Below are 24,808 nucleotides of genomic sequence, written 5' to 3'. Positions count from 1 at the left end.
GTGTCATTTAAAGTTTATTTAACAGCCTCACAACAAGCTGGTGTCCTCTGATGTTTCGGCTGCTGAGTGACACTGACAGTGACAGTGAAAGTCAGGATGACCCAGCAGAGGGAGGCGAGGGATGATGCGCTTGACACGCGAGGAAATCTTATCCCATTAACTTCTTAACAGTTACTTTTTCTTTTTCGAGTGCGTGACGTAACAGGCTGAAGCTGCGTCCTGCTGATAATCTAATGACACGTCTCACACCTCAGAGAGAGTTTGACTCGAAAGCATCAACAGCAATGAGTTTAATCTTAAAACATGAGATTATTCTCTACAAAATAACATAAAGATTATACAAAATTGAAAAGAAAGTTTGAAACTCAGACTATAAGTGCAAAATTTGTTTTACATAAAGTTTAAAAACTGTCAATACAGATGATTTGAGTTCGAAGTATGAGAAGTTGAGATTAAGTCAGACTGCAGAAGATGAAAACTTGAGATGAGCTTGAAATTCAACATCATACAAACACTCTCACAGTTTAGTCTTCCTGCATCACAGCTGTGTTTACATTTGAACATTACATCTCAAAGTCTTAATCCACAGCTCGGACTGCCCTCAGCTGTCCTGAAGGATCACGATAGCTGCTGATTCTCCTCGGGCTCACTCACAGCTGGAGTCTCCAGCCACACTCGCAGGGGGAGAGTACCTGTGGAGCGGGAGTTTGCTGTGATGAGATGTTTGTCTCTGGGTGAAGCGGGACGGACGGGAGAAGCAGAAAGTCAGAGAGCTGCTGGAGCTGCAGTCGTAGTTTCCTTCCTGGGGAAAAAAGAAAAGAAAAGACTGACACTCTACACCCTGACATCTCCTCAGTGAAGGTTTTTCTGTCGGTTTGTTTCACTGACCTCTGAAGTGGAGGTGCTCTGGCTGTGTCGCACACTCTGGCTCAGACTCCCCCTCTTCTCCTCCCTCGGCGCTCGACTGGCCTCCTCCCTCTGCTTCATGAACCTCTGGTTGACGATCCTCGTCACGCTGTCGTTCCTCTGCAGCGGCGCAGCAGGAGGCCTCGTCGGAGCACGTTCCAGATTCTTCAGCCCGCTCTTCATCTTCTGCCCGGACCCCACACCTGGCTTATCTGCCCGGCCGCTCACCCTGCGCAGGAACTCTGTGACCATGCCGTAACGGTTGGCTGCTGCAGGTTTGCTGGGAGGCTTCGTGCTGCTCACAGGGCTCTGGTTCTGTCCTCTGAGGCTGGTTTGTCGGGCCCACGAGAGGCCGGTGTGGCTTTGGTGAGCCAGGTTCCACAGTGCTCGGTCTCTAGTGGTGGACTGTGTTGATGAGGAGGAGCTCAGGTTAGCGGACGATGGGGGTGAAGATGGACTAGATGCAGAGTGTCTCCGGTACAGTTTAGGAGAAGATCTGGACCGCTCCACTCGGCTCGGCGAGCTGTCCATGGAGGTGGAGATGTGGTGAGAGCGAGCAGAGACCAGGGAGGGGCTCAGGACTCGGGATGGACTTCTTCTCGGAGTCACAGACCCTTGTGTTCCTTCTGTCTGCTGAGCTACACTCACCATCTGTGGCTTCGTGTTGGTCTGAACACACGAGCATCCCCCCTCCTTTGACCTCCCCTGTAGCCTCCCTCTCGCCTCCTGTGACCCGCTCTGCAACGCCTGCTTCCAGCTGGCCGTCATCTCTTTCATGTCGTCGCTCAAGTTATTAGCCGAGCCCAGACAGAGCTGAGAGAAGGAGGTCGGCGGTGTGCACCAGGGAGAGGCTGAGTTGAAGGATTCTCTGTCTGTGACGGGGCTTTGCTTCAGCTGAGCCAGCTGGACCCTGCGAGCTGACGGGGGGCTGTAGTAGATGCGGCAGGCCGACCTCTCTGGAGCGGTGTGGCTTCTCTCCAGGGACATCTGCTCAAAGTCGAGATCAGGGAAGCTGGGCGGCATGATTAGATGGTCCCACGTCTTAACCGGGTCCTCTCTGTCCAGCTGCGCAGCGTCTTGGCACACATAGCACCAGTTCTTCCTCTTACAGCTGTGTGGAGGAAACTGTCGCCTTCTCCAAGTGGAGCCATAGGATCTGTGGAAACAGCCAGTGATGTGTCAGATATGATCAAAAAGTTCAGACTAAAAGACAGAAAGGGAAGAAAACACTGACCTGTTGGCTTCAGAGTGGCGTTTGTCACTGAAGACGCTGCTGACGGCACTCTGAGCAAAGAGAGAAACATCAATCAAAATCAAGAGCTCTTTGATAGACTGTTTCCTCATTGGATTGGATAAATTGTCCTGATTTATTTCTCTTTTTTCCTTTTTTTCACCTTTTGTTTTGCTTCCTGCCCTGCACACCACAACTGGATGCACATCCAGTCGTTAATAATGAAAATGGACCACTTACACGAATGGTGAAAAGAGAAAAAAAAATATTGCACGAGCCAGGTTAACACACCATCATTGCATCAAATTTATTAAATTTAATGGCAGCAGACCCCACCATGACAGGCAGTAGCATAAAGCTGTTTTAAAGATGGTGGACATCATGCTCATATGTTACAGTTTAAGACAAAACACACAAAGAGAACGAGTATGAAGGCATCAAATTAATTCTTTGAGTAAGTATGATGATGTGGAGATATACAGCAAATCTAATACCAGGAGACACAAGATTTTTGAGGTTTATCACTGTTTTTTTGGATTGAATTTGTTGAATACAAGTTTTCCAGAACGTTCTCCAGCATATGAGCCCTTGTGTTTCGTTCCTCTTCACTTAAACTAATAGTGTTACCCAAGGGGCAACATCCGGTCAGTAAAAATGAAGCCTATGCAGAAGTGCTAAAAGTCGCTGTTCATCTAGAATCTGTTTGAGGCTGGCTGCAGAGAGACTGCAAGTTACGTACACACCCAGCCATAAAAACAGACTTTTACAGCATTAAAAAAGATAGTTACAGCCTGGTTAAAAAAACAGTTTGGGTCTTAAATGCTGATTTCACTATTGTCTCACACTTTACGTTGAATTTTTTTCTAACTTTTTTGAAGAAATTAGGATTGTTTGATTGTCTAATCAGAGACACAGCTCAGGTCACGTGACTGGCAGGCACCCTGTAGCTGATCAAAAGGAAACTCATAACCAGCGTCATTGCAAATGTTGCTGCGTCCACGGATTGGCTTCAATTCACGGTTTCAGGAACAGACAGAGTGTATGGTGTGGACCAAAAGATTATGTTTTTATTGTATTAGGCTGTATTGCAATATGTGTCTGTATGTGCAATACTGGTGATGTGCAATTTTGTGTTGTTTGTTTTATCAGATTCTGGAGACGTGTAAGCAGCAGGCCAGTCCAAAACAAATTTCCCTAGGGGGACAATAAATTATATCGTATCATATCGTAACGCATCGTATCGTATCGTATCGTATCGTATCGTATCGTATCGTATCGTATCGTATCGTATCGTATCGCATTGTATCGCATTGTATCGCATTGCATAGCATCGTATTAGGGATGTACCATATTGGATTTTTGCCGATATCCGATATGCCGATATATCGTAACCCCTTTTGGCCGATACTGATACCGATACCGATATCACAAGTTTGTTTGTTTTTTTCACTGTTAAGAAAGCTAAGTCTTTCCTGTACTGCTGTACTGGAATTTGTATGTTACTCTATCGGCAGAAATTTTCATATCTGCAGAAATTTTCATATCTGCCGATACCGATAAACGTGTTTTTAAGCTTTTATCAGCCGATACCGATATTGTGCCGATAATATCGTGCATCCCTACATCGTATCGTATCGCATCGCATCGCATCGCATCGCATCGCATCGCATCGCATCGCATCATATTGTATCGTATCGTATCGTAGCATGAACCCCCTCATTCAGCTTGCGATTTTTCCAAAATCTGGATTTTTCAGAAAACATTGTTTTGAGTAACATAAAACTGCAGTTTTGTGTGGATGACAGGTCTAAACATATAAAAATATATGCGGTTCCCCAGATACCCGGCCATGCCATGTACTTGTGTGTTTCAGATTTTTGTGTTGAAGTCTGGGTTCTTTAGAAATTTTGCTGATTAAATATTTTGGTTAAACTGGGTGCTCCCTTTACCCCTTACTGTCTCCTAACAGTTTTACTGTTTTCACATTGTGTAAGGTTTCAAGTGCAAATGTAGATACTTCTCAAATATAGACCTTTCAGCTCAAAGAGGTCAGGGATCAGAATATGAAGATGTTTTCAAATGACATTATAGAGTAACCATAAAAAACAGCTTAATTAAATAAAATTGTAAAAGTGTAATGTTTGTTTATTATTTAACACTGCAGTTCCTTGACTGACCACTTGAGGTTGGGTCTGATAGTGAGTATTTATCCCTAGAGGACAGCTTCTTGAGACCAAAAGACAAACAACTCTGGTCTGCTATCACAACAAATGGGATTTAATACTTTAGGAAATCCAGATTAGTGAGATGATAAATTAGCCTTGGGATGAACTGCACAGCTTTGTTAATTTTACCAGCCCTTAGAAAAACTTAAAGTTGACCCTCTTGTCTAAATTTGGGCACTGCTGGTCTTCAGACTTAAAACATTTATTTTACAACCACTGGGTAACTTAACAGTGAATTCATCCTTTATTTCTCACTCAGACTTGAGATGTGTGATGAGAGATTTGAGAAACATGGTCATTTCTAATTGCAAATAGCTACACAAATAGCTATCACTTTTTAACGACATACATGTTGCATCATCATGTTTGCACTGTGATGCAAGGAAGCTAATGTTAGCGTTTACATCAAAGCCTCCACTGACAGCTGCTAGCATGGCTTTAGCACTCTCTCAGTCTTGTCCTTTTCATGGCAAACTCCTTCAGCCTCTGAGGAGAGGAGGGATTACTGTCTAGCCAGCAGGATCAAGAGGAAAACAACCATTAAAGAAATAAATCCGTCTCCTCAAAGCAAATCTTGTGCCATGCTGTGCAAAAGACACATCAACAGTTCAGTGGCGCTGACTCAAATGATGGATTATCTGAGGTGTGATAAAACTGCTTCTGTCTCTGCATGTGACCAACTAGGTGGAAGCAGCAGAATAACAGGCTGTATCTCTGATTGGTCCTCGACAATGCGATGGATCAGCTGTGTGTTTTCATGCAGTAGATTTCAACATGTGTCCTGTTTGGCTGCAGCCCTTACAAGAGATTAGCCCAAATCGTCTGGCGTGAGTCTTCTCATGACGCCTGCTGACTCCTGAGAGTCACGACCACTTGTAGCCAGGAAGAAGGATCATGGTGAGGACTTCCTGCTGTATCACACAGACTCACTCACAGCAGGGGGGGCACATGCTTGAAGGGAAAACACGTTTCTTACCTCAGCTGCCTTGCCTTGTGTGGCCTTGGTCTGACTGCCAAAGTCGACTGGATCATCCCGGAGCTCTGTGCTGAGGTTTTGCAACAATCGCCGCAGCACAGACACAATTTTGTCTTTACCCTGAACAGAGATAAACACACACATTTAGACATTCATGTTGAGTTATTTGACCTTAAAAAACGTGTATGCTTAAGGTTTACCTCTTTCCCCTCAAGCCTGGGTCCTTTGACTTGACTCCACTGATGGAGGATCCACAGAATCTGTAACGTAAGGCACATTTTGGGGTCCCTGCGGTTGTCTGTTACATCAAACTGGGAGGAAGTTGCTTGTCCAGTTAGTTTTTCTCTCTCTTTAACTTCTGTGGTGCGTAGATCTTCAGCACCTGCCTGTTTACTCAGAGCATGAACATCATGATCCAGTATTCCAGCGCTGGATTCCAACACATGTCCAACCCCAGCGAGTTTTTCTGAATGTTCTCCTGTAAGAAGTGTCTCCAGTCTGCCTATGAAAGCCAAAAGCATGGCCTGGAGAAGCTCCAGAGCCTCGTTCAAAGACCCCGGTGGAGAGAACCTCTGGTTCTTGCTGTTTGAGTCCTCTGTAGGAGAGGTAAAAGCACTTGAGGGACATGAGGAATGCCCATTTTTTGGTGGTGCCATCAGGAGCTGAATGGCTGAACTCAAGATGCAAGAATGATCTCTGAGAGCCAGAAGACTTTCATAATCTTTCACTGTCATACTTTTAAAACCTTCATCAGTTTTCTTGATTTTACCCTCAGGAGTGTCTGCGGGGTCCATCTTACCACCCACTGGATCTTCTCGTGTCCCCTGACAAGCAGTCATTGTCCTTTCAGTCCGTGATTGATTGCCTCGTGGAGATTTCTCAACATTACTCTTACTTTTCTCTGCTTCTTTCTCTTGACTTTTCCCAGATGTTTTGAATCCTTTTTTCAAACTTTGCTCTCTTCCTTCGTCGTCCTTAACCTGCATGGTAGCTGCCGTGTTTTCCTCAAACGCATCCCGATTCTCTTCTTCTTCCTCTTCCCCTCCTCCTCTTCCCATTTTCTCTCTCAGGTCGCTCATTTCCGTTCGCAGTCCCCGGTTCTCAACCTCCAGTTCAACAATGCGCCGACTCAGGAGCGTGGCCTCTTCTTCCACTAGTTTAAGGTGAACTTTGACTTCAGCCTCCCTGGCACGAGCCGAGTGTCGTTTGCCCTCAGGTAACTGATTGGCATCGACGTCTCCATAGGCTGAGCGGTATTTGGCCAGCTCTTCTCTCATTGACTCACTCTCAGATACCAACTTGGTGAGCTTCTTGCACATGAGAGTTAATTCCTCTTTGGCAAAGTGGAGTTGGCATCTCAGATCGGCGCTGTCATCCTGGAGGGGAGAAAAAACACAAGACACTCTAGTCAGGGGGATGAAGAGGTGGCTTTAACACATCTCAGGCTGAATAACAAACATAACAAACCTCAATCTGCTGAGAGAGTCTTTTCTCAGCCTTGTTAACAGAGGATCGTATGCTCTTCTTTTTCAGAGTTCCCTGTGGGGAAAATATGAACACATAAATTGACTGGGAAACAACACAAAAACAGAGCAACTTGTTATCAATGATCTGTTTAAAGAAAGCACTGATATGCCTAGATTTCTCAAAAGTAACACGTTTCTTGTTCCACCGTCTGAGACACTTTGGCAGCCGATATCAGCAGAAGTTAGGCTACAAAGATAAAATCAGCCAAAAGCTCAGATTAGAATCCTGGATCTAACAAATTCATAACATTTTTCAGAAAGATATTGGTCTGCTTTGTCTGCTTAGCTTTATATACAAACAATCAAAAGTTGGGCTGTAAGCTAACACCCCTAGAGCTCTCAAATAGCCCACGCTTTGAAAGCTCAAACTGTAAACTTTCAGTGGTAGTGTGATTTAATGAGTTGTTTGATTTTGTAATACTCCATATCTGGAGTTTTATTCGCCAGAAATTGCTTTAATTATGTGTAACGGGCGAGTTTGGACATAGGGCGTGTTTCGTTAGCTTTAGACAACGCCAGGTGGACTACTTTTCTCTTCTAGCTGTGGTTGGGCTGTGACAGGTTGTTCGCCTAGAGCCGACGTTAACTTCAAACTAAATATCTAAAACTGAAAATGCCTACAGGATTCAAGGTAAATCTCGTAAAGCCAGAACAAGTTGAAAACGTCTGCTATGCAGCTTCGACGCGTTAACGGTCCGCCATTAGCTCCGTACAATAACAGTACACCGCGGGTGACGCATCACTTTCACAGTTGGAGAAGATATCACTCCGCAACTATTTATTTTATTACTCCGTCACTAAACAGATAAACGGTAAAATACATATTTTTCGTCAGCAAAGTAAATGAGGTAAATTATCTCAACCTGAGGGAACCAAGAGTTTTTAAATCTAAAAAAAGATCGAGAGACTTACAAAAACAGGTACTGTGCATACTGTGTTACATAAAACATGTCCGGCCACTATGCTAACCAACTGCCGTCGTTAGCATCACATTTACCAAAAAAAAAAAAAAAACAAGGGAGTGGGCAAACTTGAAAAAAAGGGAGCTATCAGCACAAAGACCAGAACAAATATTAATATAATAATTCAGTAAAAATATGATTCGAAATATTGATAATCCATTTGTGGCTCTAAGAGATGCATTAAATACAGCAACTGTTCGGTTGTAATCTGATCTAAACTCTTTTCCTGGTCAATTCCTTCCCCTCTCTCCATGACCGAGTGTCTTTGTTGAGTCTGAGCATGAGAGGAATGTCAGATTCTGTCTGGCACCATTGTCTCGCTGCTAGACACTAGACAGGATGTCACTGTGTTAATAATAGTCATCTTCTGCTGCCTCGAAGTGAAAAAAATAAGTAGCTGGTCATAGTATTTTAAATCCAAGGGCAGAGGGCCTGTGGGCTGTGTAGAAACTGTACACTGCAGCTTGAAAAGAAAAATGAATAAGAAATATTTAAATAAAAATCTGATGCATTTCACAGGAGGTATTCTGAGTGTTTGAGTATTTTCATTTAGTGCCCATCAGCTCCCAGCTTTGGTTCCTCTTCCCTCTTACTCACATGGATTCAAGCTATGTTTTGCGCTGCTAGATTAGGTAATCTAAGTGGATTTCCCTGTTGGGATCAAAGGGACTAGCAGCTGTCTCTGATGAGTAGCCCAGACTGGGCTCATGCCAGAGCATTGAATCCTGGATTAGAAATGCACGATTTGTTATCACAGGAGCCACAAAGGCAAAAGGAGGCCACAAGAACAAAAGATGGACTACAAATTCACTCTGTCAGGGTGTAGTATTCACTGTTTTGACAAAAGCATATCAGGTGGAGATGTTTGTAGGTCACTATGCCGCTGCACAAAAACCCGCCTTTATGAATGCCAAAATACACACTGATCCATATTTAGCCAAGCTTAATAAAAGCAGAAAGGGGCAAAGCATGAGAGAGAGAGGCTATTTTTATAATCTCTTGCTCCCTCCTCTCTGTCCACTCAGCTGAGGATATCAGCTGTGCCTGGAGTTCAGACTCCAGCATACCAGGCTGCTTCACCCCGCCCTGGCACCAGGCAGCTGCTCGCCGTGCCCTCCTCTCGTATCATTGAGCTGCACCAGGGTCATGTGTCACCTGACTTCACAAGGGACAACTGTCCGGGATGGGTGCAGCTGTGAAGCAGCAGAAATGTGAGGACAGATTCCTGACCAGAGGGATGGAGGCTATGTTTCTGTTCAAGATTTGGGTTAACGATTTTATAAAATAGCCTATTGTATAAAGATCTCGGAACAAAAATACACTGTTCTTACAAAAGTGGCTCCTTGGGAGGTCCATAAGATATAAAAGTACTATATTATTGGAAGCACATCTTTAGAAAACATTATGTGTTCATATGTGATGTATACTGCATCAAAAAGCTATTGCTTAAATCTCAGGACAGTGTGGAGCACTTTAATACCAAAATTTTCCCAATTTAACCGGAAAAATCTACACAGGACAACAAAATGCACATAACTTATTTTTTCATCTTAATCTTATAAATTCACTTTACACTGAAATTTTATCACGCTGCATCATATTGCACTGCATCGTATCATAGTGCATCTTATCGCACTGCATCGTATCGCACTGCATCGTATCGCACTGCATCGTATCGCACTGCACCGTACCGCACAGCACTGTATCATACGGCACAGTACTGTACTGCTCAATATCGTACTGCTCAATATCGTACTGCTTCTTGATGCACTGCATCAAATCGCACTGCATCATATTGTACTGCTTCTTAATGCACTGCATCGTATCGTACTGCTTCTTAATGCACTGCATCGTATCGTACTGCTTCTTAATGCACTGCATCAAATCGCACTGCATCATATTGTACTGCTTCTTAATGCACTGCATCATATTGTACTGCTTCTTAATGCACTGCATCATATCGTACTGCTTCTTAATGCACTGCATCCTATTTTACTGCTTCGTATCGCACTGCATCGTATTGTACTACTTCTTCATGCACTGCATCGTATCGCACTGCATCATATCGTACTGCTTCTTAATGCACTGCATCATATAGTACTGCACCGTATCGTACTGCTCTGTATTGTTCTGCTTCTTAATACACTGCATTATTTCACACTGCACCGAATCACACTGCGTACTGTAGCATTTCGCACTGTATCCTTATATAGTGTAATGGATCGTATTGTTTCCTTTTGTATTGCTTCTTATTGTCTCGTATCCCATTGTATTGTATTTTTTTCCTTATATTTTATCTTATTGTATTGGTTTATTTGCCTCGTATCTGAAAGTTCCCCAGCGCATCCTGTTGTATTCTTTTGTTTCATTTTGTAATGTATTGTATCATATCTCACATCTTGTATCTCATTACATGGTTTCATATCTTATCCTATTTTGTTGCACGATATCCCATTGCCTTGCATCTGATTGCAGCGTTTCTTGTCATATCCCATTGCATCCTCCTAATATATCAACACATTGTTTTTTATCATACCGTATCATAACTTATTGTGTCTCATTATACTCCGCTGTATGGTAACATATTTCATGGCATCACATCATACGGTCTTGAGTCGTTTCCTATCGTATCACAATGCATCTCATTTTATTGTTTTATATTGTTTGTAAAGCTTCATTTTGTATTACATCAAATCATATTACATCATATCACATTGAATCGTCCTGTTCCATATTATAGCTTATAGTATCAAATCATATCATGATAAAAAGATAAAGATAAAAGATAAAATATACTTTATTGATCCCCGAAGGGAAATTCATGTAATTGTTACTTATTTAACTTTATCCTGTAACTATAATGCATTTTCTTCTAATATTTCTGCTTCAGTATCTCACCTCCCTGGTTTTGTCCATCTCGGCTTGTAACACCTGTTTGGCCACTTCTTGTTCCTGTGTCTTCTCCCGCAGTGCCTCGTTTTCCCACTCCAGCTGTGAATTCTTCTTCTGCACCACCTCCAGCTCATTGTAGAGCCGCAGGGAGACGCTTTTTGCGACCTGCACACAAAGCAAATTCAACAGTTTATTCAAGCTCCGTTCATTGTCGAGCTGTAAGTGGAGCACAGGCGCAGATCCTATTTAATGAAACCATCTTTTTGTCTTCCTGTGTCAGATCATAATTCTTGATGATGGGGGTGCTTTTGGGTACTCTTTGTGGTATTTTAGATCTGCAGTTGTAGTTTTATAGTCTTGGATCAGCATTTAATGAAGAAATGTTCAAATTATTTCATAATCAGAAACTAGCACAATGTCAACAACCTCTCAGCTCCTCAGTCACCTTCACAGGCGCTGTGAAGGAAACCTTTGGCCCTTGATGTTTTCATCAGCATTGTTTTGTGACACCAGCATGTTTGTTTTCTTACAGCAGTTGGTCTGGAAAAATCTAAGAGACTTTACAAGGAAAAGCTTGTGACAGGAATTCATGAGTGGATTGGGGTTAGAGGGGGGAGAGAGGGGAGCGAGGCTTTTGGGAATTTAACACCACTGCTCACAGCCCGGCTCTCACTGCCACCACTGAGTCTCATTTACTGACCTGCCAGGACTCTGATTAAGATTACAGTGCTTTTGTGCTCATGGAGAACGACTCACCACATAATTACCCCATTTTAGAACAAAAATACAAACAGGAAGCATGATGAAGACATTTCAGCTAATGAAACTGTTGTGGTGCTGAAAAAAAACAGCATGGAGGTTTTTACGGCACAGTGAGCAGTCATGACTCAGACAGCCTCCGCCAGTGTGTTTCAGCACGATCGCAGTTCAGAGAGCTAGACTGAGAAACTGTTTGGTGGGTCTGACAGAAAATCTTCACTTTGATGTTGTAAACTGGAGCAGCTGTGATTCAGTCAAAAGCCAATTTTCGAGAAGGAGCTTTTACTAGATGTGGTCGGTGACTGAGTTCACTTATGATCGCACACAGAGCTAGAGGAGAAGAAAGCAGTGTAATGAAAGGGAAGTTGACCTCTGACCTTGATATCATGCTCCAGGCTCCTGACCAGCTCCCCGTCCACCTGTCCCGTCTGAGCCACCCGGATGCTGCGGCGCTCGGCCTTGCGGAGACGGTACTGCAGGATGCGACAGGTCTTGTTGGCCTGTTCCAGCTGGAGACGCAGCTCCTGGAGCTGGTACACCTCCTCTTCCTGGAACATGTCGCGCATCTCCAGCATCTCACAGCGAAGCTCCTCCACCTCATCCTGACAAAAAAACACACAACTTAAGTTGTCTTTTCAATGAACTAATGCTTATCAGCTCAACATTGTTCTTGGAGTACAAAGAAACATCAACATTATTTATTCTTGCATCTTGAGCTAACCTCTTTCTGAGCTTTGTAGATTTTCATGAATGAAAAATAACTCTAAATGTATTTACTGGTGGTCTCATTTGATTTTGTCGCTCAAATGGCCATCAGTATTAGTTTCAGCCTGTTTCATAACCTAAAATAAACACCCAACAGGAGCTTTAACGGGATTTTCGTTAATTTTAGACTTTGGACCTGTTGAAGGTGTTGGGTTGGAGCTGCAAATTTGGGAAAAGGTGAATCGTGCCAATTGGTACCGGGTGTGATGACTCACCAATGACTTGAGTCAGCATCAGGTGATGTTTAACACTTGAAATGTGAAAATGGTGAAATCACCTTGCTGATGTAAGAGTGATCTAATCCAGGGGGGATAATGACCCCCACCCCCAACCTCCTGATTTTATTTGGCTTAACTTGGACCTGCTGTGAGATTTTGAACCTTTTCAATCAAAGTCTCTCACAGATCCCACAGCTCCATGAAAGTTGATCACTAAAGGAATTATTTAAAAATATAAAGTCATCATTGACTGACTCTTTTCTTACCTTATATTTCTTTCTCACTTATATTTGACTCTTTCAGTCAGCATACTCAGGGCTTCAGAAACCAAAAACACCCAAAAGGATGTCCAACCCCCTTATAGGAGAGAAGTTTTATCTCTTTTGCTCACACAAAGTGCAGGTTTGATATTGCAGTCCAAATAAATGCAACAACATGAATGTGCATTACACTAAAATCTGAAGGTTTTGTCTTGGTTTAAATATTTAGTCTCACGTGTGGACAATGTGTGACTCATGGCTTTTGATCCATGTCTAAACGTTGTCCTTCAATCACTCTGCCCTCTCTAATGAAGCCTGACAGGAACATTTACTGAAAATCCCTATGGAGCCCAGTCTAAAGGCTTCTTATAGATCTCACAATGAAAATAACAAACACAAACCATCAAGCAAGTGTGGAAAACTAGATGAAACCGACTCATACAAACTATATTTTCAGTTGTAGATTAATTCATTTGGATTAGTGTCACTTACTTTTAAATACTCGTTCTCTGATCTTAAATCTTCAACTTCCCGGACTAGATCGTCGGTCGTTTCCCCCATGATGAGTTCCAGAAACGTCCCCGTGGAGTCAAACAAACCGAGTCCTCCTCCAGCAGCATCAGGCTGCAGGGCGCACGGATCCCTCGCTCCTTTTACGCACGGCTTTCCGTCTCCTGAGCCCTCGCTGTCCGGCCTCGAATAAGCTCCCCCGTCTATCCAGCTTAATTCATTGTCGCAGCTCGGAGAGTCCTGCTTGTTACCCTCTGAGGTGCAGTCTGAGATTTCTGAGCTGCTGTCAGAGGAGGAGAGTTTCCCGGACAGGCAGCCGGAGTCTTTGCTCAGGTCCTCTGAAGCGTTGCTAGCGTCGGAGAGTTTCCTCTGCGCAGTGGGGCTCCTCTGACCCTCCACCGCGGCACCTGTCGACACTTTCCCTGCTCGTCTCCCCTGCACTCCCGCTGATTTAATCTCCTTCCCGCTCTCGTTTCCTGACTGAGAGTCTTTGGAGATTTCAGCCCTGAGAGACGGATCCTTCTTCTTCTTCTGGGCAGAAACCTGCTGCTGCGTCCTGGCTTGTTTCTGGCTCCGGAGGACTGTCTTCATGCTTTTGTCTGCGTCTCTGCTCATCTTGACTTTTGTCCGCAACAGTTACCAGTGTTTTTTTTTAACGAGTGCTGCTTTTTCAGCTATGGTTGGCCATTATGATCAGACAGATATCCTGAATACTCTGCAGCTCACAGCTCAGTGAGGAGATCTGACTGGTCCCTCTCCATCCTGAAAACTGAAACTCCTCCAAAATGCTCTCAGAGGAGGAGACAGACAGGCTGAGAAACTCAGTCTGTTAATGACTTCCGGTCATTATCACCAGCATAAAATTAATTATTTTGACCCTTTACGATAATAGTATGCCATTCCTTTTATCCTAAAAACTAATATAACTTGTGTTCCACGATATGATTTTTCAAAACCGGGAAAAAACGTGAGAGATAGCATGAAACTGAAAGACAGAATGAAATATTATTAGATGAAATAATATTTGATACAAAAAATTGATCCAACAGATAATATTAAGATTCATTTCTATCATTATCCCTGATCTCCTATTATTTCATTTACATGCTCATCGGCAGGGGCGTGTCCAGGGTGTGGCCTGTGGTGCCCATAATCTCTACTTAATGGCTGATTCTGGACCCAGACCACACTTTGCCAATATTAAGATAGAAACATTTGCTTCCTCATAATGTAACTCTTACAATTCAGAACAACAAGAGGGTTACAATCAGATTTTGTTGTTAACACTGAAGTTTTTTTTTTTTTTTTTTAAAAGCATGGAAATGGTTAAAAAAGACAGGAGGTCTCAAGAATAAAAAGCAAAAAAATTAACACAGGAATCTACAAAATGTATTGGGGGCTTTAAATCCCAAATTAAAGGAAAGCATCAGAAAAATAAAATTAACAATAGATTGAAACAGTTAAAACAACAAAAGGTAACGAAGGATAAAGGATTTGGGGTCCTGACTCTGATACTGCCAGTGAAAATAAATTAAAAGTTAAATAAAATAAAAGCAGCATATGATTTTTTTTTATTGAAAATTGTAATCAATAACTTTTATCAAGTGCATTCAGTTTTAGCATGTTATTTAAGTATTTTTAAGGCGTGAAAGTAAATTATTATATATCAAAACATAGAAGTTCTAATATGAAAGAGGGTATTGGAAAATTTGTTGTTTATGCTAAATAATAATAATAATAATACTAATAATAATAATAATAATAATAATAATAATAATAATAATAAATGAATAAATAAATGAATGAATAAATAATCATAATAAATAAAAAAAGTCACTGCTACGGTGGGGCTGTGCCACACTATAACTCCATCTTATACAGCATAACTTGGTTTAAAATACTGACTGTTTTGAATTTATTTTTATTTAAGTGCATCTTTAAATGCTTTTTTTTTAGGGCTAACCATTCATCAGTCTGAGGTGGACAGCTGCCACCTGGTGGAATAAAGTTAGCATTACAAGCTCAGTCCCATCCAGGCCTTTCATGGTCATATCTATGTTTCCGCTCATTTATTAGGAACCATTCTCTGCTTTGTAAACAAACAAGGAGCGAAGGTCCTATAGTTATTAAACCTTGATAAAGGTAATTGTTTTTCTTTTTTCAATATTATTTTAGAGCTCAGTCTCTCGTCACAGCTGGTTTCTTCCGATCTGTGCGCTCATTGGACACAAAAGAAGGAGGTTCAAACACAGGAAGTTGTGATTGCTCAACGTGTTGTCTTCTGAGACATCCATCATGAAGATAAAGTAGCAACACACACATGAGATAAAGAGCTGGGAAAAACAGGCAATCACCATGGAAAAGGTAAAAGCTTCTTTATTGCATTGTCATCTGTATGTCAGCCCCAGATTCATAGATTATAGTAATAAAAAAAAGGTTCGTATTACAGTTTTGGTCAAGTTGAACTCTTAGCAAGTGGATGTCACAAGATATTCGATTTTTGATGGATTCTTCTCGCCAAAATGTGGGAAAGAACTATTGAATTAACTTTGTTGTAAATTTTAAATTTGTCTCAAAAAGTTCCCTTTGACGAAGTAAGAGGAAGCTCACAGAAAGTACCTAAAATCTTTGCCATTATGAAAATAGTTTCACATGTATCAAAGAGAGTAGTGCAGACAACTTTTTCTCTTACATTAAGAATATATAGAATAGTATAACACGTGTATAATAAAAAAATGTATTGGGTTATAGCAACAATAAAGATGTAAAGAAGTAATATGTTTGCAGTTGCACCATTACAGAGGTGAAGTGATACATTTAATAACCGAGGCTGCTATTTTTTAATTGTTCGATCTTATTTCAAGCATAGTCCAGCTGAGATGCTTTGACACCCTTTAAGAAATGTAACACTTTTTGGTTGCTCTCTATACTGGGTTGTGATTGGCTGATGGATCTGTCAATCACGGTGTCCTTGCCGCCTACTTCCGCCCTGTTCCATTAGGAGTTACTCATCGATTGTTAACATCAATAGAGCATTATTTTCGCTCATACTTTCAGGTATGTTAAAAACAATTTTGTTTTTGTGTCTCTTTGTCGTTGTTTTAAAGTACAGTGTTACTTTACACCTGTTCCTCAACGTCCAAGTGTCGTTTTTAATTCAGTCCATTGGCGAAGCTAACGGCTGGCTAGTGAGCTATCCTGCTAACTGCTAGCAGATGCTCTTTGGGGAACAGAGTTCCTAAAGGCGAGATTGTGTTATTATTTGCGTTCCTTGCAGGTAGTATTTCATTTTGTGCTCACCCGATCTACAGCCGCTATTCTGCTTGTTGTAATGAATTCGTGCTGTTGCAGGTTGTGTAATTGGCAGCCTGTGATGCTTGGAGAGAGGCTGGGCTGCAGGGACAGGCCAATGGTGGAAACATGACTTCAGAGTAACACTGAGTTACTTCGTCTGCTCAGTATGAACAGCGAGGAGGAGTTCTACGACGCGGAGACAGGTGAGGTGACCTGCAAAGGTTTCATAAACCCACACAAATCCTCACTAATATGTCCTTAATAAAACTCTTTACTGTTTCCTCACCTCCTCTTGTCCTCCACAGGGCTGGAGTCAGACGATTCCTGTGAAGTCAGTTTCAAAGATGCCCTGGTGACCGGTGGCAGCTCCACACAGGAGAATGGAGTGTGGGAGCGCAGGTAAGGAATTCTGCACAACTGTGGAATGCATGCATTCATGTATGTGTGCATGTTCCCACAAGACCACATATGTGTTTTGGGGGGGGTTTCTCTGTGCACACACTCACACGAAGACACAGACAAAGCCAGTGAAACCACATTTTTATTCTGATCACCTCATCTGAAGGGCTTCTTGAGTTTGCTGTTGGAGCAGACTGTCAAGACGAGCATATTTTCCTTTGAAGTCTCTTATATTTTGGTGTAGTACACTGTGTTCTCTCATTACAGGCTGCCACTGAATGTGCTTTGGCTCCAGAAACACAGTGATTTTTGTTGTTTTTTTTCAGTCATCTTTTTGACCTTATCTTGTCCAAATGTGCACTAGGAAAACCCTGCCGGCCGACATGATCTCCAGAAACAACTTCAGTGTTTGGAGTATACTGAAGAAATGCATTGGCATGGTGAGTCCTACCCAACTTATCAAAACTTGGCGATCAGTGATTTTCTATGAAGCTTCTCAGACTAGTTTATCAGAATTTCTCTCATCAAATGAACAGTTTCTTGGTGTGCCATGAAGTTTTTGGTTAATTAGTAAATAGTTGCATGTTTCAGCTTCAGTAGAGTGGCTAATATATCAATTATGATACACCATTTTGTTCTTCTCCATACTCAGACATCTCAAACAGGCTGTGAAATTGCAACTTTTGGAGGCAAATCAAAAAATCCAAAACATAATTGATGGAAATCAGAATTCAGTGAATATCAAACATATTTTTTGTTACACAACAGTTAAATGATGTAATGCACAAGTTGTGGGATCTGAGCTGGCCTAGAGCTAGAGCTGAATTTGTCTCCTAATTTCTCTGTTCCATCTTCATTTCTTCCTACAGGAGCTGTCCAAAATAGCTATGCCAGTTGTTTTCAATGAGCCGCTGAGCTTTCTGCAGAGGATTTCGGAGTACATGGAGCACACTCACCTCATACACAAAGCCTGCAGTTTGTCTGACTCAATAGACCGTATGCAGGTACTGCTAACTTTCCACCCTGTGGTTCTGCTTTTGTCACTTCTCAGCTTTGTCTATATTCAATTTCTTTTATTCTGTGTACAAAGCACTGCCAGGAACTAAATATAAAATACTGTCTATTTATGGAATTTATAGAATTTATGTACAACTACTTGGCTGTTGCCAAAAAAGTTCAAAACTTTCTTTTAATTGCTGCCGTACTAAAACAAAAACATGTTTTGCCTCATCCAAAGCTTCAAGATATTTGCTTGACAGTCTACAAATAATAACTATAGCTAGATGTATGATTTGTTTTCTTGAAAAGTAACCAGACTCTAAAGGGCAGAACTGAGATGAGAATAAAGGTGTAAAAGTTTCCGCTCTCTGTACACAAAGTAAATAAGTGAGTAACGTTTCTGATATAGCATCGTTCAGGAAAAGAGGTCACAACTTGCTTTACAGTAAAAGATTAAAAGTCAGAACAAAGATAGCTCAAAGACATTAAAAACAGACAAATTTCACTGAAGCAGATATTGACGGGATGAACAGAGGCAAGTCTTAACAGATTTGTCTTCTTAAACTGCTCTCTAACAAAAAGACCTGAAGCTAAATGAACTGGTGTCACTGGAAGCTTTAAGATGTTTTTGAATAACTAGGAGGCAGACACATCTGACTGTAGATAATCTGCTTGATAGAGAAGATCTTTGATCGCCTGGATTAACTTGTTATTTTATGCGTTGAGTGTCTTGGAATAACCTTTTCAAACAGAATCCATTCTCAGTTTTTCGTTGTTAAATAAAAATGATGAATGAGAATCAAACTGTACATTTTCCCTCTGACTCTGTTCATGTCTCTGTTACAGATTGTTGCTGCGTTTGCTGTGTCAGCTGTAGCATCTCAATGGGAAAGAACTGGAAAGCCCTTTAATCCTTTACTGGGCGAAACATATGAACTCATAAGGTATGGGGAAACACTCTTGATTAATCCCTTCATACATGTTTCGATCACAAATGATCAGATACCAACCCATTTGTTGTATTATTTTTCTTTCACAGAGAGGAAGAGGGCTACAGATTGATCTCAGAGCAGGTGAGCCACCACCCTCCTGTCAGTGCCTTCCACGCTCAGTCTCTGAAGCAGGAGTTTGAGTTTCATGGCACCATCTACCCTAAACTGAAGTTCTGGGGCAAGAGTGTAGAAGCAGAGCCCAGAGGCACCATGACGCTAGAGCTACTCAAGTGAGTCATTTAAGGAGACATCTGCACATCCACCCACTTTGAATCCTGGTATTTTTAGCTGTTTAGTTGCTTACTGCCATTAGAAGAAGCAAAATTCCAGATCTCAGACAGTTTTGTGGCAATATCATTGTACCTTAACTGCAGGAAAACAACACAAAAGTATTCTTCTAATTTACTTCTTTTCTAACAGACATAAAGAAGCATACACCTGGACAAACCCTTTGTGTTGTGTCCATAACATCATCCTGGGAAAACTCTGGATTGAGCAATATGGAACTGTGGAGATCGTGAACCACAGGTTTGATAACAAACACTAAGCTGCACGTTTTGACCTGATGGGGGAAATAAAAGCCTTTCCTAACTTTTCACATTCATTCCTCAGTACGGGGGATAAGTGTGTGTTAAACTTCAGACCGTGCGGCATGTTTGGAAAAGAGCTGCACCGAGTAGAGGGCTACATCCAAGACAAGAAGTAAGAGCAGATGCAAATTAACCCTGTGAATACACAGAGGGTGTGACTTGTTTCTCTCTTGACTGATTTTAATGTCTCTATTTGAACCAGTAAGAAGAAGCGGCGAATGATCTACGGGAAGTGGACAGAGTGCATGTACAGCGTGGACCCCAAGCTTTACGAAACAAACAAGAAGTCAGACAAGAAGAACGGGGCCGACTCCAAGAAGCAGAAACAGGTGAGCAATGATCAGATCCAGCTTCGGCTGAAATGCTGCTCACAGACTGTCTCTCTGTTTGTCTTTGACATGATTTCTCTGTCTTAAACGCTGAAGTTAATTGTGATCTTTCCTCCTCACTCTAAACTCTCCTCTCAATCGGTATCTTTTCCTTTCACATTAACATGCAGTGGCTTTAGTAGAAGGTAAGGTAAAAGTGTATTTGATATCTGTAGTGTGCTACTGCTGTTGTCTAGTTCCAGTAATGTTCAAAGTGTAGTGTATGATTAGATCATTGCCAGCACTGATCCATTATGTCTTGCAATGACATGCATTGTTGCTTGAGAGATGTCTTGAATTTGTGGCAACTGTAGTTCTGTGAGTCACCTGTTTGCATATCAACCAAGCAAGCTTCAGCTGTTTGGTCCACGTCTGACTGAGGTATTTATGATCTGCGTGTGTTTCTGTAGGAACAAAGTAGTGAAGGTGAGGCGGCAGAGGAGATGCCAGATGTTCAAGAGACTGTGACTGTGATACCAGGAAGTGCCTTACTGTGGAGGATAACGCCGCGGCCTGCCCACTCCGCAAAGGTGGGAATCACGTACACAAAAATCACCCAATCCGTTAAAAAAAAAAAAACACATCTTGATATAAAGGAACATCATGTGTTGTGTCATTTGTGTAGATGTATAACTTCACCAGCTTTGCCATGACACTAAACGAGCTGGAGCCCGGCATGCAGAGACTTCTGGCTCCTACAGACTGCCGGCTGAGACCTGACATCAGAGCCATGGAAAACGGGGACATAGGTGACGACAGCAGAGAGAATTTATGTCACACAGAAGAGTTTAGTTTGAGCGTTTTCTAACCTATTCATTCATAATGTGTGTTTTGCAGACACAGCAAACAAAGAGAAAGAGCGATTAGAGGAGAAACAAAGGGCTTCACGCAGGGAACGGTCCAAGGACAACGAGGAGTGGTCAACCAGGTAGGTGTCTTTCTTTTTTTAATGTGTGACTTTTTAAAGGGGCTGTGAGGAGTTTGATATATGCCGGATTGTAATCCACACTTTAAAATGAGATTATCAGCACCAATATTGCAGGTTACAGGTTACTTTAAATTGCTACTTCTTAGCTTCCCAATTGGGTCGTCCAGGAATGGCTTGATTTATGGCATGCCTAGGTCTCTATGACAACACTGCGTGGGCTGACCAACTTTAGTAGTGAGAAGAGATAAAACACAGAGATCTGTGTTTTTCTCTGCTAAAAATAATTTCTATGACTGACATTGTAATGATGGTGGACACTGGAGCCTAACTGTCAGACAGAAAAAGGACAAAAGAGCAGAAGAAAGCTGAACAGGAGCGTGATACAGCCCGAGCTAAAGGCTAATTAGCCTTTAGCTTGGGCTGTATCCCTCTATAAAACAGGAGCTAAACTGTTTGTGATAATGTTGATTCCAGCCCACATGCAGCAGTTATTCTGCAGTGGTCTGTTCAAACTTGAGAGTCTATCAATAAAATGAAGAGTGAGGTTACGTTAGCTCTGCTTGGTAGATGACTGGCCGGACATAGCTGACCAGGACTTACTGCTGTGCACATTACAGACATGTTTTAAGCTGAATATAAACGGCTCCTAAACTACTTGCAAACTGACAGTGTTAACTTGTTGTCACATTAGCCTACAGATACAGGAGCACCAGGTTAATATATAGCCGGCTGCTACAACATTTGCTCGATGTCGCGTTTCAAACCGTAGCGTTATGTAACTGAGCTGATAAATACCTTACCTCAGCACGTTGTATCCAGTAAAAAGCTGTCTCCAACAAAGAAAATTTGTTTCGATCTGATCTCCATTTGATTCCAAAACAAACACCCGCCTCACTAGAAGTAGTTTACGACAGTGTTCAGAGACTCTGGGCCACAAGATGGCAAGGGAGTGCAATCAAAACAGATCCTCCTCATAGCATCTTTGAGATTTATTGGCACTTCACCCTCTCTGTAACTTGTTATAGGTACACAAATGCTTAAGAAGTATAACATTTTAAAGTTAAGTTCCATTTTCCCCAGTTTTATGTGATGCTGGAGACAAACTAAAGGCTACACCAGAACTAATGAAGCAAACAAAAAAGAGCTGCTTAAGATGTGGAATAGTTAAGACACAAAACAACAAAACATGCTTGTTATTATGAATACTGCCCAATCTTTTTTCAATTGATGCAGTATGTGAGCCTAAGGGAATTAAATGAATGCCCTCTAAATTACTAGACCACAGCAAAAGAAGTCAGACAAAGTGTCTCATCCATGCCCCCTGGTCTTCACATCATCCATGTCATGCCATTGTCCCTGAAACACTGTTATTATAAACAGGTTTCACATGTTTTTCTCTCCCCAGGTGGTTTCAGCAGGCAACAAACCCTCACACAGGAGCCGAAGACTGGCTTTACACAGGTGGATACTTTGACAGGAATTTCACTGACTGTCCCAACATCTACTGACATGAGACGCACTCATACAGATGATCTCCTCTCTGATAGGATTCACTTTGTTTCTAAGCATCTTAAGATTCGTGTTTGGAGCTCACTGGTACTGTGTCTTTGTGGGAATCAAGGAAAAGCTTATCGTAGAGTTATCAGAGAGTTTGTCAGACTGTGAAACTGCAGAGAGAGAATTGTTATATAAAGGAGAATTTTTAGAGTTTACTTACTGTAAATGTGATATCTAACATCCTCATCTTCATAGGCTCTAATCTTAATAATAGTCCATATGTGTCACTCACCTGTTGAGGGCTTAAGAACTGCAGCTCTGAAGGATGTTTTAGTTCAGGAATCAAACTAGAATCTCACCCATAGATGCTCCGCACTCTTCTGTCTAGATACATTCAAATATCAGGGGTTATTTAAACACATCTGTTACTTTTATATACAAATACAGATAATACCTATTTGAATTTTAGATGTCTATTTTAGTTAGCTGTTAACGTCCCCTTAAAATGTCGCAGCCGTGATGATTTTCTGTGAATTGAGACTTACAAAAGCTGCTTTTAATCATGTTTACTCGCAAAGTAATCAGATATTCTTGGTACTTTATGTTGTTGTACGCTGTAACATAGATAATGTACATAATCAGTGGTGTCTGCATGCTCACCAGGATGATTAATTACACAAGTTAAAGCCATAAAAACCGCCTGTGCACTAGATATAATAGTGTGAAAGTGCTCATATGAAAGCATTAAAGGGACATAGACTGATTGATTTAAAGCAGGAGGTTTCTCCCATAATGTTGATGGGATATTCTGAGCCTTAACAGTCAAAACAATACTAACGCTAGTGTTATTATATTTTTTTTTTACCACTGACTGAGGTGTAATCATGCTCTAAATTTTGGAACTACACATCCCATCATGTGGGTGCTGTAAACAGGGAGTTAAATGTTGCCATGAAATCAGTTGGCTTGCTAGTTAGCTGTTGTTTGCTACTTGAAGTGTTTTTAGGCTCTATTTGTTCTTTTTTTCTTTTTGGCAGCATCAAAGGAATGCCAAATTAGCATCTTTCAGTTTCTGTTGGCGATGTGCCAATGGACTTGTAACTAACTCCACTGAATTGTTTTTATGCTCAAAACAACTTTGATACATGTATTTTTCTGGTAAGTTATGGAGCATCTAAAGTATGGTTTATTTTTTACATTTATTTGCAATACAAAAGTTCCCAGGATTTGAAGTTTGATATATTTTGGTTTAAAGAGAAAGTTATGTCACATTGACTGTTTTCAGAGTCCCCAGGTTGATGTCCTCACTCCATTTCTTCTCCAATCAAAGCTCAAAGCAGTATAAAAAAAATAGGACTGGACATTACAGCCATCATGAACCTATGCAAACTGCCCTCCTGAACTGTGAATAACAAACAGAAAGTGCTTCACTCCTCTTTATGTAGTGGCCATTGTGTGCTTCAAACACTACAGAAGCAGCAGTTACTGAATGTTGTGTGCTGATTATATAACCCTTACATACATACATACCTACATTAATCATACAGAGCAGTCGTTAGATGAAATAGTGAAGCTCTTTGTTTCCACACTAACCTTTACATAAACTGCACATGTGAACGCTCACTTTCAAAGGCACTTACTGTATTGTGAAATGTTCTTCTGTGTGTCCTCTCCGAGCTGCTCTTGACTTTACTCTGAATTGAAGCACTTTGTGAGGCCTGCAGACGCTCAGAGCTGCAGGTTCAGTCTCTCGGTCTTGTGCTCTTCACCTTCAAGCTCTTCCTGGCATCTCTTTGAAAATGTTTACATGGTTTATGCGTTTATCTCATGTGTTTTTCCCTCTTCATATGGTTATCCACATAGAACCACAGGCATCCATGTCATATGTGAGAAATAAATTATGGACTATTGAAATTACTATCATCATTGTTGTTTAACAATCTTTTCTTCTTATCATGTAATCAATAGTTCAGCTACAGGGTGTTTTATCATAAAATGCTCCTGTTAGACAACAAATGCACAACTTGTTGATTTTTGTCTTTTTGTGTGACTCACTGTATGTTAAAGTAATTACTAGCAACAGCTAGGGAACACTGTTCCAAATGTGCCTGTTTACAGTGTTTTGAAAGCATAGCATGCTTGTCGTATTACAAGTGTTTGGTTCTGTGTTATTGCTTTATATTTGGGAATAATGCTTTCAGAAATGAATAAGTGAAATATTCACTACATAAAACAATTCTTGGGGGTTATAAGGTAAGCTAACACTTTGTTAATCCCCAGGAAGAAAATTTGTTTGGCTGCAGCATTATAGACATATACACAATAAACAGTGGGAAAACAGTGCACAGTAAGATAAAATACAATAAGATAAGATTAACAAATAAACTTGAATAAAAAAACAAAACAAAAACAGACTAAAGTGAAATAGAATAGACTAAATTTTACAAAATCAAATTAAGCAGAAATATATCACAAAAAATAGAGTTATGTTTATACAACATTTACACACCA

At 41.3% G+C, this 24,808-nt stretch overlaps 2 protein-coding genes across 2 annotated transcripts; one reads left to right on the top strand and one right to left on the bottom strand.

Moving 5' to 3' along the window:
- Positions 1 to 446: 446 nt before the first annotated feature.
- LOC141798792 (uncharacterized) lies at positions 447 to 13,980 on the bottom strand. The gene is made up of 9 exons (XM_074680642.1): positions 13,213 to 13,980; positions 11,855 to 12,079; positions 10,725 to 10,883; positions 6,806 to 6,877; positions 5,539 to 6,714; positions 5,339 to 5,458; positions 2,141 to 2,190; positions 889 to 2,062; positions 447 to 802 (listed from the first exon to the last, which is right to left on the bottom strand). The coding sequence occupies exons 1-9, from the start codon at positions 13,843 to 13,845 to the stop codon at positions 647 to 649; spliced, it is 3,765 nt and encodes a 1,254-aa protein (XP_074536743.1). The 5' UTR covers positions 13,846 to 13,980; the 3' UTR covers positions 447 to 646.
- A 2,197-nt stretch (positions 13,981 to 16,177) lies between these two features.
- Positions 16,178 to 24,235, top strand: LOC141799803 (oxysterol-binding protein-related protein 2-like). Its single transcript, XM_074682166.1, has 14 exons — positions 16,178 to 16,287; positions 16,582 to 16,727; positions 16,830 to 16,923; positions 17,288 to 17,363; positions 17,793 to 17,927; positions 18,769 to 18,866; positions 18,962 to 19,144; positions 19,335 to 19,442; positions 19,527 to 19,616; positions 19,707 to 19,833; positions 20,283 to 20,402; positions 20,498 to 20,621; positions 20,710 to 20,800; positions 22,206 to 24,235. The coding sequence occupies exons 2-14, from the start codon at positions 16,691 to 16,693 to the stop codon at positions 22,306 to 22,308; spliced, it is 1,386 nt and encodes a 461-aa protein (XP_074538267.1). The 5' UTR covers positions 16,178 to 16,287; positions 16,582 to 16,690; the 3' UTR covers positions 22,309 to 24,235.
- The last annotated feature ends 573 nt before the right edge of the window (positions 24,236 to 24,808 follow it).

Source organism: Halichoeres trimaculatus, unplaced genomic scaffold (genome assembly GCF_033239565.1).
Source record: "Halichoeres trimaculatus isolate MK-OKI-2021-1 unplaced genomic scaffold, fHalTri1.1 fHalTri1_scaffold_11, whole genome shotgun sequence".
NCBI classification, from domain to species: domain Eukaryota; kingdom Metazoa; phylum Chordata; class Actinopteri; order Labriformes; family Labridae; genus Halichoeres; species Halichoeres trimaculatus.
The sequence above is the reverse complement of the archived record's forward strand: the minus strand, read 5'-3'. Positions and strand labels throughout refer to the sequence as shown.